The sequence below is a fragment of the Mustela putorius genome, unplaced genomic scaffold, assembly GCF_011764305.1.
Source record: "Mustela putorius furo isolate JIRA1106 unplaced genomic scaffold, ASM1176430v1.1 tig00003987_pilon_pilon_pilon, whole genome shotgun sequence".
In the NCBI taxonomy this organism is placed as follows: Eukaryota; Metazoa; Chordata; class Mammalia; order Carnivora; family Mustelidae; genus Mustela; species Mustela putorius.
In genome coordinates this window covers 5,497,842-5,516,066 of record NW_025422126.1, presented here as the reverse complement: position 1 = coordinate 5,516,066, position 18,225 = coordinate 5,497,842, and the positions used below count along the sequence as shown (strand labels likewise).

At 38.8% G+C, this 18,225-nt stretch overlaps 1 protein-coding gene across 1 annotated transcript in view; it reads right to left on the bottom strand.

Annotated features, from left to right (window-relative positions):
* The window catches only part of RNF169 (ring finger protein 169), an 84,587-nt gene that overhangs the window by 21,727 nt on the left and 44,635 nt on the right, over positions 1–18,225 (bottom strand). The window contains exons 3-4 of the mRNA XM_045071421.1: positions 6,779–6,925; positions 2,522–2,640 (exon numbers count right to left, since the gene is read on the bottom strand). Of these exons, the coding sequence (XP_044927356.1) occupies positions 2,522–2,640; positions 6,779–6,925 (266 nt within the window). The remainder of the gene's footprint in view (positions 1–2,521; positions 2,641–6,778; positions 6,926–18,225) is intronic.

Genomic DNA, 18,225 nt, shown 5'->3' with positions numbered 1-18,225 from the left:
TCTTCCAACCTAAGTTTTCCATGACATCAGCGAACTATATCCTAAAAAGATAATATGCCTACCAACCAAAACCAATGAATTGTTTTAATCATTGTACTAATAACTGAACTCACTCCACAACCTTGGATATTGGGAAATGAATGCTGAAATGTGTAAGACAAATTGCAAACATTCCTTAATAGTAAAATGTTAAGTGACTCTTTTCCTATAAAGTAGTCCCATTGTGGCTCAACAGAGTAAGGGCAAGCGTGGGCCAAGGAGAAGGAAAAGAAGATATGTTACAGAGATTCCAGAGCCACACATAATCAAAAGCAAACCCTGGGCACCTGGGTGGTACACTAGGTTGGGCATCTGACTCTTGGTTTTGGCTTAGGTCGTGATATCAGGATCATGGAATTGAGCCCCGATTCAGGCTCTGTGCTCAGTACAGAGACTGCTTGAGATTCTCCCCCTCTCCCTGTGTCCCTCCCACTGGTGCGCTCTCTCTCTCTCTCTCTCCCCCAAATAAATAATAAATCTTTTTAAACATTTAAATTTAAATTTAAAAAAAGCAAACCCCTTCATAAGAGCTTTACATTTTATCCCTTAGAAAGAATTTTCTAAGTTCCTTGCAAGGCGGTTCTAAGTAATGACATATTAATCTGCCACTCCCTTTACAAGAACGAATTGTAAGAGTACAGACTGGAATTGGTGATAACCAATTGGGGCAATTTGGCCTTGGCATCATACTTGGATTTTAATAAAGAGTTCTCTTTTTTCTCAGTCATTTCAAATTATGAGATATTAATTAGCTAGTCATAACTGCCTAAAAGCAATATTTACTTGTTTTCAGGAGTATTTATAATGACTTAACTGGAATGAATGATATAATCTTTTTCTCTTTTCAGTAGATCTCTCTTATAATCATTAAAATATGCCTGCTGTAAACGGGGAACTCCATATATACAATCAGCAGCTGAAAAATTCTTAGGTAATCTTGAATTTTTTAACTTTAGAGGGCATCTGCAGTTCAAGCTCATATGCACAATGTAAGAGTTTCATCTTTACCATAAATGGAAAATATGCTGGCTTACATCTTTCCTTTTTTTTTCTTTTAAGATTTTATATGTTCATTTGACAGACAGTGATCACAAGCAGGCAGAGAGGCAGGTAGAGAGAAAAGGAAGCAGGCTCCCCACCAAGCAGAGAGCCCGACGCGGGACTCGATCCCAGGACTCTGGGATCATGACCCAAGCCGAAGGCAGAGGCTTTAGCCCACTGAGCCACCCAGGCGCCCCTGGCTTACATCTTTCTTATTGGGTTCTGATTACATCAATCAGACCTAAGTGGCTACAATATAGTGACCATTAAACAAATGTCAAATGAATGAATAAATACTCTAGGAAAGTGCCTTCCTGGAAAAAGGAGTTACCATTACCTAGCGAAGGGAAGGCATTTAAGGGAGCGGGGCGGGGGTGGGGTGGGGTAGTGAATTTTACTCTCAGAAATAACAGGAAAATCAGACTGCTCCAAAAGAACACATACAAAAAAGATTCAGAGATTCAGATATAAAAACTACATCAAGGGTCACAATAGTTTGTAATTTATAAAATTTGTAAACTTGGAAGCTTTTTGGGGTCACATTTATTAGTGATTAGAAATAGCCTCAGAATAAAAGAATAAATAGGTGCATCTCCACAGGGACAGCAAGAAGGAGAGATCTACCTTATGGGGCTGCTGGGAAGGAGGAGAGGAACCCCAGACATAAGGGTGCGCAATGCCAGTCTTAACCAGAAACAGACAACAAAATGGCATAAGATGATGTCTTTTCATTTTAAACTAAAACAGAGAGCATGGCACATAGTTGCTGTTCACAAAATGCCTCCTGAGTGAATGATTCTCTTCTGCCATCCCTTCTTCCCTTTGTCCTATTTATGTATCCCGCCCCCCCAACCTCCCTTCCTGCTCTTTTTCCTTCCATCCTTCCTCCTTCTTTCCTTTTTCCTTCCATCTAGTCCTTCATTATTCCTCCATCATCAACATCCATCTGTTTCCTCCTCCTTTTCCTCCCCACAGCCTGCAAAGTCTAAAGGATCAAGAGATTCCTTGAGGAAGGCCTTAGAAACTTTTCAGTTTGCCCTCTTGAAATCTATTCAAGATATATTTTAGTTCTAGGCATTGAAAATAAAATGAACTCTGGCCTCACTTCCTACGAAGAGAAAAAAGTCCACTGAGAGAATGGTTGGATATTGTTAAAAGAAGCTATCTTTGTGGTTCCCTCCTAGGATAGAAAGGCCACACTTCACAGCACAGAAATTAGCATAATCCTACCCTGAGGATCCCAGAAATATGTTAAACTTCCTTTTAGATCAGCTCCATGTTCCAAATGGATATCCGAAAACCAATTCCCACATCATTCCCCCCTTCCCATCTCCCACAAAGTGGCTGCAACAAATACTTTTGCTCCCTCCTGCCCCGGTCCCCTTCAGTCTCATACTGTAAAACGAAAGAACCGCAACTGAATTCAGTACCAGTCTCTTACCCTGCCAGGAAAGCTAAGGAGTAGGAGTTGTTCTTGGAAACAAATGCGGAACGATGGGTCTGTGTCATCTTGCCTCGGGAAGGTTCTTCGTTCTCCGAATCTGAGAGGCGTGCAGGACACTGGCAAGAGACAAGGGAGATAACACAATTTGGTGGGTCCACGGACTCTCCCAAAGCTACTGTTTCTCAGCTGGTGTAGGTCATGTCTCTCTGAGCACCTGTGTTTCCAACTGCCTGTTAAAGATCCCAATCTGGATATCCCAAATGTGGCTCAAACTTAATACAGCCAAAATTCAGTTCACTCTTTTCTTCTCTAAGCCCCACTACCAACTCAGCTAGAAGCCTCAATGCCATCTCTTACTCTCTCCTTTCCCTTTCTTCAAAGTCATAATAACAGCGTATGGAGGTTCTGAATACACCCAGTACTTCTTGATAGTTTATTTCATTTGTGTTTAATATCAGCCCCATTAAGAAGAGATGACCCGCCTTCTCTAGGTGGCAAACTGAGGCTTAGAACAGTTAATGTAGAGGACTGTAGAGTTAGTAAGTAGCTAACACAAGGACTTCAGAATGTCTGTTTCCAAGCTGCTTCCATGCCGGTTCCACTCTACTCCACTCCACTCCCAAAAATGCCAGTCAGATCTAACTCTTCCCAGGTATAGTCACTGTCACTGTCTTTCTTTAGATTCTCATCCTCTTCTGCCTGGACTGTTGCAAAAATCTCGTTACTGGTCTTGCTCAGCTGGCCTCTCTTCCCTCTGATCCTACCATACCATCAAGCACGCGGATAGAATCCCATCACTCTACTCTCCGTGTACCATCATAGCATTTCAAAGCCTCCCTTCTGGGCATGCTATTATTCCCTTTGCTTAAAACTCTTTGTGCCACATTACCTGCCTAAAAAATATTCATTAGCTCTTCAGGGCTATCTCAAATGCCACTTTCTCCGCAAGGGCTGCTAAATACCCCTAGAGTCAGCTTTTTCCATTTTCTTGATACTCATTCAGTTACCTTCATTTTATTTTAGACTCCTTTTTTGAGTTTTTCAATTTACATTTGAAGTTTCTTTATATGCACTTAGAAAAGAAGTCTGGAAGGATGGTTACCAAAAATGTTCATAAGGATTATCTCTTAAGTTGCTGGGTGATGAGCAAGTTTTCACTTTTTCTTTGCTGTAACTAAAATTGTTATACCACATTGTTTTCCAACAATTCACAGTTATTGGTATTAACTGTACCATAACAAATCATAAATTGCCATGTCCATTGTATTTCCACTCCAAACTGATAACAACAGATGGTAAATCTTCTTCTAGGAAAAGCACTTTCCTCCATTTCAATTCAACTTGACAAACATGAATCAAACACTTCGTGATGTATAAGACACTGTAGGAGATTTTCAAATAGCGAGGATACATTTCTCTTACTCAACAAACTTAAAAACCTAGTAGAGAAACACAGATACAAAAGCATAATGTAAAGGAGAATGACACTGGTCCTGTAAATTTACGAAGCTGGGAGGGGCGAGAGTAAATAATAGGAGGGAGAAACAAATGAGGAATCCCTCGAAGTTCCAGGAGGGTGACAGGTTTTGCACTGGGTATGGGCAGATGAATAGTCTTTCAACAGGTAAGCAGGGAAGCATTTCAATTAGATGAAAATGTAAGAGCAAAGACTAAGGAGGAAAAGAAAAAGTTATATATTTGGGGGCACTCAAACAGCTCTGTTTTCTAGTACTTGGGGGTATGAACAACGATGGGAAGAGCAGTTCAAACCATACTAAGGACCTGAACACTGGGGTAAAGAATTCTCGTTTAATTCCAGAGGAGGGGCGCCTGGGTGGCTCAGTGAGTTAAGCCTCTGCCTTCAGCTCGGGTCGTGATCTCAGGGTCCTGGGATCGAGTCCCTCATCGGGCTCTCTGCTCAGCAGGGAGCCTGCTTCCTCCTCTCTCTCTCTCTGCCTGTCTCTCTGCCTACCCGTGATCTCTGTCAAGTAAATAAATAATTCCAGAGGAAATGGGTTGTCTTTTGGTGCAGAAAAGTAAAACAATCAGTTCAGCTCTAATCATACTGTTCTTTGTATAAAATACAATCCCTTCAGCTGGCTTTCCACTGAGCCTCTCTTGGAGCCTCTCTTCGGTCCCAATTTTAATGCAGTCTTGGCAGACGAAATTATTTTTCCAATACTGAAGACTCTTAAGAGACATTTAAAGCAAAATCAGAACTATTTAAAAATCAAAAAGACAAAAGCAAACAGAAAAAGAGGTAAAATCACAGAAGTCTAAAATTTCAAGTGTTCATAAGTCAGTTTTTATTCCATGTGTTTTTGCATATAAAATTTTGTGAAACTGGCTATTACCAACAAAAACAAAAACAAACAAACAAATAAAAAACCACCAAGTCTGAGGATTTATATACTTCCTGATTACTTTTAAGATTACAATTGGGTTACAATTCTTTTTAAGATTACAAAATGCAGTTGATTTCTATTTCAAAGCCAGTAGTGCAAAAGAAAAATTAATTAGAGCCATTTCCTCGCCTTGACATGAATTAATACTAGAGATCATTTCCTGGAGGAAACTTGGATCTGGCAAGGCCAAAAACAGCAGGTTCTTTATATCAAAGGACTGCAGTGGAGGGTAAGCTCTCTTTGTCAAGATCCGTTTGTCCTAAAGATAAAGGTCCTTCTGGGTCATTTTGCTTAAGGGATCTAAAGGATGGCCCTGTTGGGGTGAGGAGGCAGAGCTGTAGTCTAGAGATCACAGACCGCAGTTGGGGCTGGCTGGGGCTATTAGTCAGAAAACACACTGTATGCACAAGGCTATCATATTTCATTCTCACCTTCCTAGCTAAATTGCATCCTCTCCAGTCTTTTTCCTTTTGTAGCTCCCAATGAACAGAGGATTAAGAGAATGCAAACATTTCAGGTTTGTTAAACTGAATCTTTTAGAAGGGTGAAACCCTCCAAAATCTAAGTGACTACTTTTAGTAAGTAAGTAAGTAATAATTATTATTGTTATAACTGGGATAAAAGATGCACAGTTAACAGCAAATACCACTGATTCAAGAAAGCTTAAATAATTTCATTTCCTAAAGTTCAGGAAAAATGCCTTTGCAAAGAGTAAAGCAAAAGCACAGTGAAATTAAGCTGGCCAAAGTTGTACAGTCTGTTACAATGCTGGGACATGTTTAAAAGGCTAACTTCTGGTGCAGAGATTTTTTTCCTCTATTCTCTATTATCTATCTTATATACAATAAAGCTTTATTAATCCCAGCTAATTAGAAAGTTAACCTGAAATACTAACAAGTTTAAATGACAAACTCTTTTAATCTTTTTTTTTTTTTTTAAGATTTTACCCATCTGTTTGACAGAGAGACATCACAAGTAGACAGAGAGGCAGGCAGAGAGAGAGAGAGAAAAGCAGGCTCCCCGCTGAGCAGAGAGCCCAATGCGGGACTCGATCCCAGGACCCTGAGATCATGACCTGAGCCGAAGGCAGCAGCTTAACCCACTGAGCCACCCAGGTGCCCCAATGAAAAACTATTTTAAAAGATTACAACTCTAAGTCTATCTTAAGTACACACAGCAAGCCACAGAAAATGTCTGATGCAGTATGATATACTAAAGAAAAAAACTCAATTATAATTATCCATTTGAGCATCCAGTGAGCCTTCCAAAAATGCTTTCTTACATACATTAAATATACCACCTACAACCTTTCCCAGGAATTTGCTTGGTAAATAAGTAACGAAAAAAATTCAGGCAAGATTTGGCAAGATTAGAGGTCTAATTAGGGTTAGTTTAAACTAAGTAATCTAATATTGAAGATCTACCTTATATCTAGCACTATGTTGCTTAACGCATTAAAAAGAATAGCAGGAAATCAAATCCAAGTTTTACGGAAACCTAGCTTAGGATGTAAGATGTACAAAACTCAAACATCAAATAACAATACGTAGGTCAAAATGACAACATACGTATAAAATTTGCACAAGTAATATTCTATACTATGTCCCTCCCCTCACTCATTTTTTTTCTCTGACTATTCCCTTACTCTTTCTACCCAAGTCTGTTGTCCCACTCATGAATTATTCTCTCTAGCTCTCATCTGGACACTAAGTTCTCCACTACTTGTATACTACATGGTCAGCAACTGTTACCACCCTCATAGGTCAACAACCCAGGTTTTCAGACCCAAGTGACCTGGGCTAACGACTGATTTTGAGACAGCTGTCCATCAAGATGGTGATCTACTTACATGCTCCAGATCTGTCTTCAGTGCTAATGGCTCATCTCTCTTCTTCTGGTCATCCATTTTCCTTTTCCCCGTTTCCATATCCTCTGATAACAGCTTGTGGATTTGATCTTCAGAGGTTTTCTCCTCTTGTAACTTTTCCTCTCTCAGCTAAAAATACAAATCACACCGTGAAGGAGAGTTTTAGGCAACGGCAGACTTCAAAACATCTACTCAGTAGTATATCAGAACGAACAGAACAGATCACATGGCAGTCTGGGACTATTTTTCTTACTAGATGTAAAGCCCTCTTAATTTTTAAGTAAGTCTGCTTTTATTTGATTCTTGTCGAACTTACACTGCATGGCTTAAGATTTAAATGCTCTGCATTCTTGAGCAATCTGAAATGATAAAAGCCAAGATAATACATCATCAAAAAATAAGATTGATTCACTTAGCCAAAAAAGGTTGAACCTAAAAACGTTCCTTATTCCCATAAACCTGATTTAACTGTGTTAAGTGTAAAGAGCCCAGATAGAAGCTACAGAAGGCCAGAGAAGCGGGCGAGGCAAGGCAGTTCTTCAGTCCTAGAGGCAACAGAAAAAATTATCACAGTTTCAATGTTCTGCAATTTATGCTATTATCTTGTGGTCCACAGGGTAGGTCAAACTACATGGTTTACAAAGAAACTTAAGGTAGAGGCCTATGCTCCTAATATAGAGGAGACAGCAAGGCATTATGAAAATAAGATGAGCTTTGGAATAAAAACCTGGGTTCTGGTGGTTCTGTCACTTAGTTACCAGCTATATGATCTTGGGCAGATGAAGCATCAGAAAGGATCATATTCTCACCTATAGAATAGGGATAATGCTACTTACTTTGCAGATACTGTTGTAAGAAATAAATGAGATAATATGAAGTACTTAATGTAGTGTCTTGCTGTGTCCTTATAGTACATTAAAAGTTTCCTTTCCAAATCTCCTTTTATTTTCTTCACTGCCTGGGGTTTTAATAAAACTTAAATGCCATAATGAATAGCAAAGCAATTATAGGCTACTAATATTTTCAATCATATTTATAAAAAATAAATAAACCTAAAGAACAAATATTTTTCATTGGCTGTTGCCTCAGGGTTATAAAGCAAAATCAACAATAACAATAAACAACAATAAACAAAGATAAGACTTAGTCTTATCTTTCCAATTTCTATAGGTCTGATTGCTACAGGCCTGAACTAGTCTTTAACACACTGAGTCTAATTCAAGAGGTTACCAATATACAAAGAACACCACACACAATGTTATGTCAGGAAGGGGCTCAAGAGAAACAACGTACTCCCAACTTGCCCCAAGTCAAACAAGAACACAAAGAGGAAAAAAGCAAATCCACAACCAGGGAGAAAGTAAGCCTAACATCAATGCTAACTGCCCACATGAAAGCTCAATGCCTTTTGATGATATTAGATGAGAAATTCTCGTTCAACAAGTTGGCCAACAGCTACACAAACGGGTATTTCATTTTCACAATATGAACAGGCAGTGTGGCAAAAAACAGAACTAGTTTTAGCATTGCAAGAATTGCTATCATTTACCCAAGTCCTAGGTATAAGGTGTCATACATATGTACATTATCTCATGTGAGAAAACGAAGTTCTAGGAATTAGGTAATATGTTCAAATTCACAGAGCCATAGTCCTGGAGCTAGAATTCAAATCTAGGCTTATCTCAGTGGTTCTCATCTGAAGATGATTTTACTTCCCAGGGTACATCTAACAATGCCTCGTTGTCACCACTGAGGGTGTGGGGTGTGCATACTACTGCTAGACAGTGGGTGGAAGCCAGGGATTGCTACTAAAACTCTTAAATGCACTGGAGAGCCCCCAATAACATACACAAACATTGTCATTTTCTTGAAACTATTAAATTTCCTATTTTATATATTTTAGCGTTTTGTTTAGTGGTTATCAGAGTTTGCATACTATGTCCTCTGGTTTTACCAGTGTTTTAAAGTATATCCTTTTGCTTCCTAATAATGTTTATTGTTGCTTTCAAAGTTTTTGCCAATGAACTTTGACAACCACTATGGCTGGTGAAACCACCTTTCCATTGCAATGTTGAGTCTCTAACACTATCATGTTAACACAGCTAAAAATTTAAAACTTGAAAAACCCACATATGGATTTAAATCTTCACTCGAATCGTGTTTGTGTCTTCTCCATACCGGGTTCTTTTTGTTTTGTTTTGTTTTTGTTTTTATTTCTTTTCAGTGTAACAGTATTCATTGTTTTTGCACCATACCCAGTGCTCCATGCAATATGTGCCCTCCCCAATACCCACCACCTGGTTCCTCCAACCTCCCACCCCGCACCCCTTCAAAACCCTTAGGTTGTTTTTCAGGGTCAATAGTCTCTCATGGTTCACCTCCCCTTCCAATTTCCCTCAGCTCCCTTCTCCTCTCCATCTCCCGATGTCCTCCATGTTATTTGTTATGCTCCACAAATAAGTGCTCCACAAATAATGTGCTCCACAAATAAGCTCCAATAATATGGAGCATACTGGGTTCTGTAGAAGTTATTTTCTTGTCCCTTCTGATAGTTTTTCATAAGGACTTAAGAACTTGGGTCTCTAGGAAAGAGTTTTCATATTCTGGGAAAATGCCTCAGGGACTGTCAGAAAGTAGCATATACACTTGAGAAAGAATTATCAATAGCTGCCCTGTACTGAACTTTTCTTTGTCCAGGCATTAGGTTTATAGAGCTATCCTCATTCAAACATTAAGGGCTCTGTGTGTATATCCATCATTATCATTTTACAGACCCAAATATTAACACTCAGCAGTTAAAAGTTGCAGAGACTGAATACTGCAGAGCTTGGATTTTAAAGCAAACCACTGGCTTCAGAGATCAGGGTTTCCCAACCTCAGTACTTGGGGCCACATAGGTACTTTTTTGGGGGAGCTATACAGAGTCTGAGAAGAAGGCTCATGCATAATAAATACCTTATTTGGGAGCAGGAGTTAAGGACAGAGTAACATAACACGGAAAGAAAGCCAATAAAAGTGGTGTGACAGTTGGTCCAGTAACTGGCTACAAAGGACAATATGAGAAACCACATGAAACACATCTCAAGACTATCAGTGTGAAGTGAGAAAAAGGGAAACAGATCAATTGACTCCAACCTCCCACGGACCGAAGTTCGCTCCGCAGTGTGTTAAACCCCCCTGACACTGGCTTGTACAACTTGAGCAAGTTCCCATGGTGGGCACCGCCACAGCGATAACAGAGAAGCCCAATGCTAACAGCAAGAGGCAGGCAGTAGGAGCTAAATGAGATCTCAAGCTGCGCCAAAGTGAAGCTGCCTACAACTGTAAAAGCAATGATTTTTACTGCCACTTTTAGATGCTAATTATTAGAGAAAAACTACTGACTTCTGTACATTCATCTCATACTCAGTCACATTACCACGAAATACCATGTAATTTTTTCCTGAAAATATCTTTACTTGGCCTTCACTAGTTTTTTTAAGATTTCATTTATTGATTTGAGAGAGAGAAAGAGAGCATGCACAAGCAGGGGGAGGAACACAGGGATGAAGACACTCCCCGATGAGCAGAGAGCCCGGCGCCTGCCTGGCTTGATCCCAGGACCCTGAGATCATGACCTGAGCCCAAGGCAGACATTTAACTGACTGAACCACTAAGGTGCCCCTTTCATGTGTCTAAACTGGTATACCTGAGAGCACCAAAATTCGTTTATCCATTCAAGTGCTGGACATTCGGGTTGTATTTAGTTTGGGGGTATTATAAATAAAGCTGCTAAAAAAACAAGTCTTTTTGTGGACAGATGTTTTATTTTGCCTGGCTACATAGCTACAAGTGGAACTGCTGGGTTACATAGTAAGTATATGGATTTTTTTATTTTTGTTTTTTAAAGATTTATTTATTTATTTGTCAGAGAGAGAGCATAAGCAGAGGGAGCAGCAGGCAGAGGCAGAAGCAGACTCCCCACTGACCAAGGAGTCTGACGTGGGACTCAATCCCAGGACCCCCAAATCATGACCCCAAATCAAAGTCAGCACTTAACTGACCGAGCCACCCAGGCGTCCCTAGTAAGTATATGTTTAAAATTAAAACATAATTGTCAAAATGTTTCCCATCATGGTCATACTATTTTATACTCCCACTAGCAATGCATGAGAGTTTCAGATGATTCATAGTTTCATATTCATTCTCACTCTTGGAATGGTTAGCCTTTTAATTTTAGCCATTTTAGAGGATGTAAGGGGACATTCCACTGTGGCTTTAATAACTATTTCCCTGTAGGCTAATTCCACTGAGCATCTTTCCATGTGTATAGAAGCATATTTTCTTTTGTAAAGTATCTGGTCAAATCTTTCACTCTTATTATTATTATTACTATTAACCTTATTGTTTGCTAGGTGCAAGAGTTCTTTACAAATTCTGGATACAAATCACACATTTTGAGAATATTTTCTCCTGATATTTGCTTTGCCTTTTTATTTCCTTAACAAGTAAAAAAAAAAAAAAAACTTTTTTTAAAAGATTTTCTTTATTTATTTGACAGAGAGAGATCACAAGTAGGCAGAGAGGCAGGCAGAGAAGCAGGCTCCCTGCTGAGCAGAGAGCCTGATGTGGGGCTCGATCCCAGGACCTGAGATCATGACCTGAGCCAAAGGCAGCGGCTTAACCCACTGAGCCATCCAGGTTCCCCAACAAGTAAAAATTTTTACTTTGATAAAGTCCAGTATGTCAATTTTTTTCTTTTGTGATTAGGATTTTTTGTGTTCCTGTCTAGAAAATCTTTGCCTATTCCAAGGTCAACGTTTTTTTCTTCTGTGTTTTCTTCTGCATAATTTTAGCTTGTAAGTTTAGTCTATGACCATTTCGAACCAACTTTTGTATATTGTATAGAGATCAAGATTCACTTTTACATATTCATAGGATATTCAGTTTGTTCCAGCACGACTGTGGACAAGACTATTCTTTTGCCACTGAATTACTTTTGTGCTTTGATGAACATTAGTTGACTATATATGAGTGGGTCTATTCCAGCACTATATTCCATTCTATTCCATTTATCTATATGTCTTTTCCTTATGCCAATACCATACTGTCTCAGTGACGAACATCATAGCAATTCTTGAAATCTGGTAGTAAAGCCCCCCAGAACAACATTCATTATTCACAGACAAATAATGCTCCATCTAGAACATCCACTAGAACCTACAAAAAGGCTACTAGAAATATTGAAGAAATTTTAGCAAGGTAATAGGATAGAATAGCAAAATATAAAAATCAATTGTGTTTTCATTGACTCACATGAACAACTAGAAAATGAAAATTCAAAAATACCATTTACAGTAACATCAAAAATATCAAATACTTAAGATAAATCTGACAAAAGATGTGGAAACTGAAAGCCACAAACACTGCTGACGTATTAAAAAAAAACAAAACAGGACATATCATGTTGATGGGTCTGAAGACTCAATATTATTGAGATGCCAATTCTGCCTCAATTGATCTACAGGTTCAATGCAATCCCAGTCAAAATCCTAGAAGGTGGTGGTGTTGTGTTGGAGGAGGAACTGGCAGGCTGATACTAAAATATATAGAGAAGGAAGAACAAAGATAACTTTGAAAAAGAACAATCTGGATAATTAACACTATGAGATTTCAATAATTGTTGTAAAGCTACAACATTCAATCAAAACAGTATGATAATGGTATAAAAATAAATAGGTCAATGGTACAGATAGAATATACAGTTTAGAACCTAACCCACAAATATATAGATAACTCATTTTTGACAAAGGTATGAAAGCAATCCAGTGGAGAAGGGATAGTCTTTTCAACACAGTACTGGAACAATCGAATATCCATATGCACAAAAAGGACCTTGGATCTATACTCACATCAGGTATAAAAATTAACTCAAAATGGATCATAGACCTAAATGTAAAGCCTAAAACTATAAAGCTCCTGGAGAAAATCTCTGTGAACTTAGGCTGTGCAAAGAATTCTTAAATATAACCCCAAAAGTACAATCTACAAAGAAAAAAAAAACTATAAACTATCTTTCATGAAAGTTAAAAGTTTCTGCTCTTCAAAAGACTCTAGGATGGGGCACCTGGGTGGCTCAGTGGATTAGGCCGCTGCCTTCGGCTCAGGTCATGATCTCAGGGTCCTGGGATCGAGTCCCGCGTCGGGCTCTCTGCTCAGTGGGGAGCCTGCTTCCTCCTCTCTCTCTCTCTGCCTGCCTCTCTGACTACTTGTGATTTCTCTCTGTCAAATAAATAAATAAAATCTTTAAAAAAAAAAAAACAAAAAAAACAAAAGACTCTAGGAGAATGAAAACACTGACACGGACTGAGAGGAAAACATCTGCAAAGCACATACCTGATAAAAGATTTGTATCCAGAACATACAAAGATCACTCAAAATTCAAAAGCAAGAAAGCATGTGACCAACTTTAGAAATAAGGCAAAAGATGTGAACAGACATTAAGCCAAAGAAAATATATGGAAAGCAACTAAACACACGAAAAGATGTTCAAGATCATTAGTCGTTAGGGAAATGCAATTTTTTTTTTAAGATTTTATTCATTTATTTGACAGAAATCACAAGTAGACGGAGAGGCAGGCAGAGAGAGAGAGAGGGAAGCAGGCTCCCTGCTGAGCAGAGAACCCGATGCGGGACTCGATCCCAGGACTCTGAGATCATGACCTGAGCCGAAGGCAGCGGCTTAACCCACTAAGCCACCGAGGCGCCCCGGGAAATGCAAATTTTAAAACCAAAATAAGATACCATTATATAACAATTGAAACTGCTAAAATGAAAAAGACTAACCATACCAAATGTTGGCGAACATCGAGAGAAACCAGAACTTTCATACATTGTTGGTAGGAATTAAAATAGTAAAATCACTTTGTAAAAGTTTGGCAGTTTCTTAAAAAACAAAACACACATCTACCATATGATCCAGCCATTTCAGACCTACACATTCACCCTTCTAAGAAAAAAAAGACTTGTCTATACAAAGACATACATGAATGTTCATAGCAGCTTTCTTCATAACAGCCAAGAACTAGAAATAACCCAAATGTCTATCAATGGGCATATAAAGTAAACAGATTGTGCATATGCATACAATGAAATACTACTCAGCAATAAAAAAATAAAATACTGATACAGGCAACACAGTGAATGAATCTCAATATAATTTTGCTGAGTTTTTTAAAAAAGCCAAACAAAAAGAAAAAAGAGACACACTAGACTTCATCCAAATTAAAAACGTTGTGCATAGGACACATTATCAATAAAGTAAAAAGATGACCTAAGAGTTATCTACACTAAGAGTGTGGGAGAAGATATTTGCAAATCATATAACTTATAAGGATTTCATTAAAGAGCTCTTACGACACAACCCAGTTCAAAATTAAGCAAAGGACTTGAATAGATATTTCTCCAAAGAAGAGACACAGGTGGTCAATAAGGTACTCAACATCATTATTAATAAGGGAAATGCAAATCGAAATCATTATGAGATAACCATTAAAATGACTATCACAAAAACATTTTTTTAAAAGATTTTATTTATTTATTTGACAGACAGAGATCACAAGTAGGCAGAGAGGTAGGCAGAGGGCGGTGGCGGGCGGTGGGGTAAGGGTGCGTGTCGCAGGCTCCCCGCTGAGCAGAGAGCCCGATGTGGGGCTTGATCCCAGGACTCTTGGATCATGACCTGAGCTGAAGGCAGAGGCTTTAACCCACTGAGCCACCCAGGTGCCCCTATCACAAAAACATTTTTTTAAAGATTTTATTTATTTATTTGACAGAGATCACAAGTAGGCAGAGAGGCAGGCAGAGAGCGAAGGAAGCAGGCTCCCTGCCGAGCAGAGAGCCTGAGGTGGGCTCAATCTCAGGATCCTGAGATCATGACCTGAGCCAAAGGCAGAGGCTTTAACCCACTAAGCCACCCAGGCGCCCCTCACAAGAACATTTTTTTAAAAAGTAACAAGTACCAACAGGAATGTGGAGAAACTGGAGCCCTCAGACATGGTTGGTAGGAATGTAAAATGGTGTAGCTGTTGTGGAAAAGTTTGACGATTTCTCCAAAAACTGAACATACCATCACCCATATGACCCAGTAATTCTACTCCTAGGTATATACCCAAAAAACCTGAAAACCAAAACTCAAAACAAATACTGGTACACTAGGGTGTATTGCAGCATTAATCACAACTGCTGAAAAGTGGGAATAACCCAAGTGTTCAAGAGATGAATGGATAAACAAGATATGATCTGTCCATACAATGGTATGTTATTCAGCCACAAGAAGAAATGAAATACTAAGACATGCAATAGTGTAGACAAACCTCCAAAACATTATGCTATGTGAAATAAGCAGACCAAAAGTAGAAATACTGTATGATTCCATTAATATACCTAAAATAGGCAAATCTGTAGAAATAGGAAGTTAGGTTAGAGGTTACCGGGGGCTAGGGGAATGGAGAAATGGGGAGATATTGATTAATGGATACAGGGTTTCTGTTTGGAGTGATGAAAAAAAGAGAGCAGTGACAACTGCACAACACTGTGAATGTACTTAAGGACACTGAACTATACAACTTAAAATGGCTAAAACGGCAAATTTTACATTATATATATTTAATAGCACTTTAAAAAAATGTTAAGTGTTGGGGTGCCTGGGTGGCTCAGTGGGTTAAAGCCTCTGCCTTCAGCTCAGGTCATGATCCCAGGGTCCTGGGACTGAGCCCTGCATTGGGCTCTCTGCTCAGCAGAGAGCCTGCTTCCCTTCCTCCCTCTCTCTGCCTGCCTCTCTACTTGTGATTTCTGTCTGTCAAATAAATAAACAAAATCTTTAAAAAAAATGTTAAGTGGCATATAAACTATTCTGTAAGTATCATTAAATTCCAGCTAGCTTTCTATCCTCTTAGATACTACAATAAATACCTTACATGACAGGTTCACTCTAGGCAATATTTTAGAGACACGATTCAACTAATCTCCTGGTCAGAACCAGGTAACTGAATTTTCCACTAACAGCTAAACACAAAGCCAAACAAAATTCCTAGCCACAGGGCAACGTTCCAGAGATAGAACAGGCTACTGAGCTCACTGGATTCTTAAATCCTACTCATGGAAGTTCAGAAATGCCTGTACAGTATTTGTAGCTAATTCATCTGTCTTGAACAGGTAATACTCGTTTCACCATGAAAAATTATCTTCAAAATTGTAGAATCTAGCTATCAATATCCAGGCATTCATTTTATTGTTCTCTCCACTTTTATATTTGTTTGAATATTACAAAAATTTGAAATTTTGAAATCATTTCTAACATCTGTTACGCTAGTTAACAAACCTCAGGCACTAGATGACTATAGAAATAAAAGGGCTTATCAGAGCCTATGAAGTGAAGGTTCTGATCATAGTATTTCGAGGGCTATATAACTACTCCAAAGCGTGTATTATCTAGGAGTACTTTGAATGTTAACTAGCCATGCTTAGAGATTAAAATAAAACAGATACATATACCACACTATTTTTTTTTAAAGATTTTATTTATTTATTTGACAGAGAGAAATCACAAGTAGATGGAGAGGCAGGCAGAGAGAGAGAGGGAAACATGCTCCCTGCTGAGCAGAGAGCCCGATGTGGGGCTCGATCCCAGGACCCTGAGATCATGACCTGAGCCGAAGGCAGCGGCTCAACCCACTGAGCCACCCAGGCGCCCCTACCACACTATTTCATATGAAATATTTTCAAGTCTCTTTTATAACATCCAGAAAGTACTTCTATTGTGGATTTTCTAAAATAAATTACCGGCATCTAGCTACTTGTTTTCAAATCTCTTGGCCCCCAGACACTATGAGCTTCTTTTGAAGGGGAACATAGAACTGTGTCCTATTGATTCTTTTTTTTTTTTAAGATTTTTTAAAAATTTATTTATTTGACAGATCACAAGGCAGAAAGAGAGAAGGAAGCAGGCTCCCCGCTGAGCAGAGAGCCCGATGCTGCAGGATCCTGGGATCATGACCTGAGCTGAAGGCAAAGGCTTTAACCCACTGAGCCAACCAGGCGCCCCGTGTCCTACTGATTCTTGATTTCCTCTCTCCTGCTTGGAGTTCTAAACTAGTATCTGTGTTCAGAAAGTTCAGTTACACAAATAATTACAGAGTACTAGAGGCTACGTGTCAGGCATATTTTTAGTGCTGAGGATATAGCTCTGATCAACAATGACAAAGTGGTTCGCACTGGGCTTACATTCTTGTAGAATGCAAGTGAAGTGAGTAATAAGATTGGACCAAACAATTTTGAAAGGTCCTTCCAACAAATACTCTCTGTGATACAAATTGTACTGCTGTGGTGACCAACTAGTCCCCATGCTTTGGGGAAGCTTCTCTCAATTGCACAACAAAAGGTAACCAACCAACCTGCGGAGCAAACACAGAGCTGGTGGGAGGAGGGGTGCCCGACACTTTTTAAAGACAAGCGGCTCATTCATCCGTAATTTCCTCATTTTCTTATCTGAATTAGTATAATGGTCTACTGTCCAATGACAGACTACAGAAATAGTTTGTGACAACTGTAGGACCATAAAGCTTCCTTCACGGTGTTTCATTTATCTGCCTCCTACCAACAAGTGATAACAAATTTTTCCTATAAATGAAGATGATGATATAAGAAAACATTCAGTAAATTATAAGAGTTACACACATGTAACTCATTTCCTACATTTTCTAGTTATCTCCAGGCCAAAGGGTCTCAAACTGGGATCCTAGACCCCTAAGATATCCACAAAGGTGGTAATGGGAATCTTTAAGTTAATTTTCAACAAAAAGATTAACAATCTTACAGATCATACACTTATAGCCCATAAAGTTGTACCCACTAAATACCACCATCTCAATAAATGGGTCGAATACATTTTTGTTGATGTCTAGGGCTTATTCTTTAATCGATGGTATTGAAAAAATTTTCAATTCTTAAGGAGCTTATGAAAGGAATATAAGCTGATAAAGTAGTATAGTACCACTGCTTCAGAACCATTACTCCAAGCATAATGAACCTGTTAATCAAATTAGTGTCAGAACATTTTAATTTACTTTGGTATCTAGAGAAGTCAGTGCTTTACATCTTCTATCTGGTTCCTACAGTCTCGTTTGATACTAATGGCTACCACTTCTATAGGGTCTAACCGGTGATTATTGCTGATGCTGGCACCAAAAAAAAAAGCATTTGGGGTAAACTAGAACTATGCGCAGTTTCCGTTTCAAAGCATCCTATATCATAACAAATGATCTCTTGCATACAAGGCTAAAGCCTTAATTTCTACTTGAGCAATCACATAAATAGCACCAAAGCAACTGACTTGCTCTTATGATTCTTCCCTAATTTTAAAGGTATCATATGGATGACACTATGCTCCC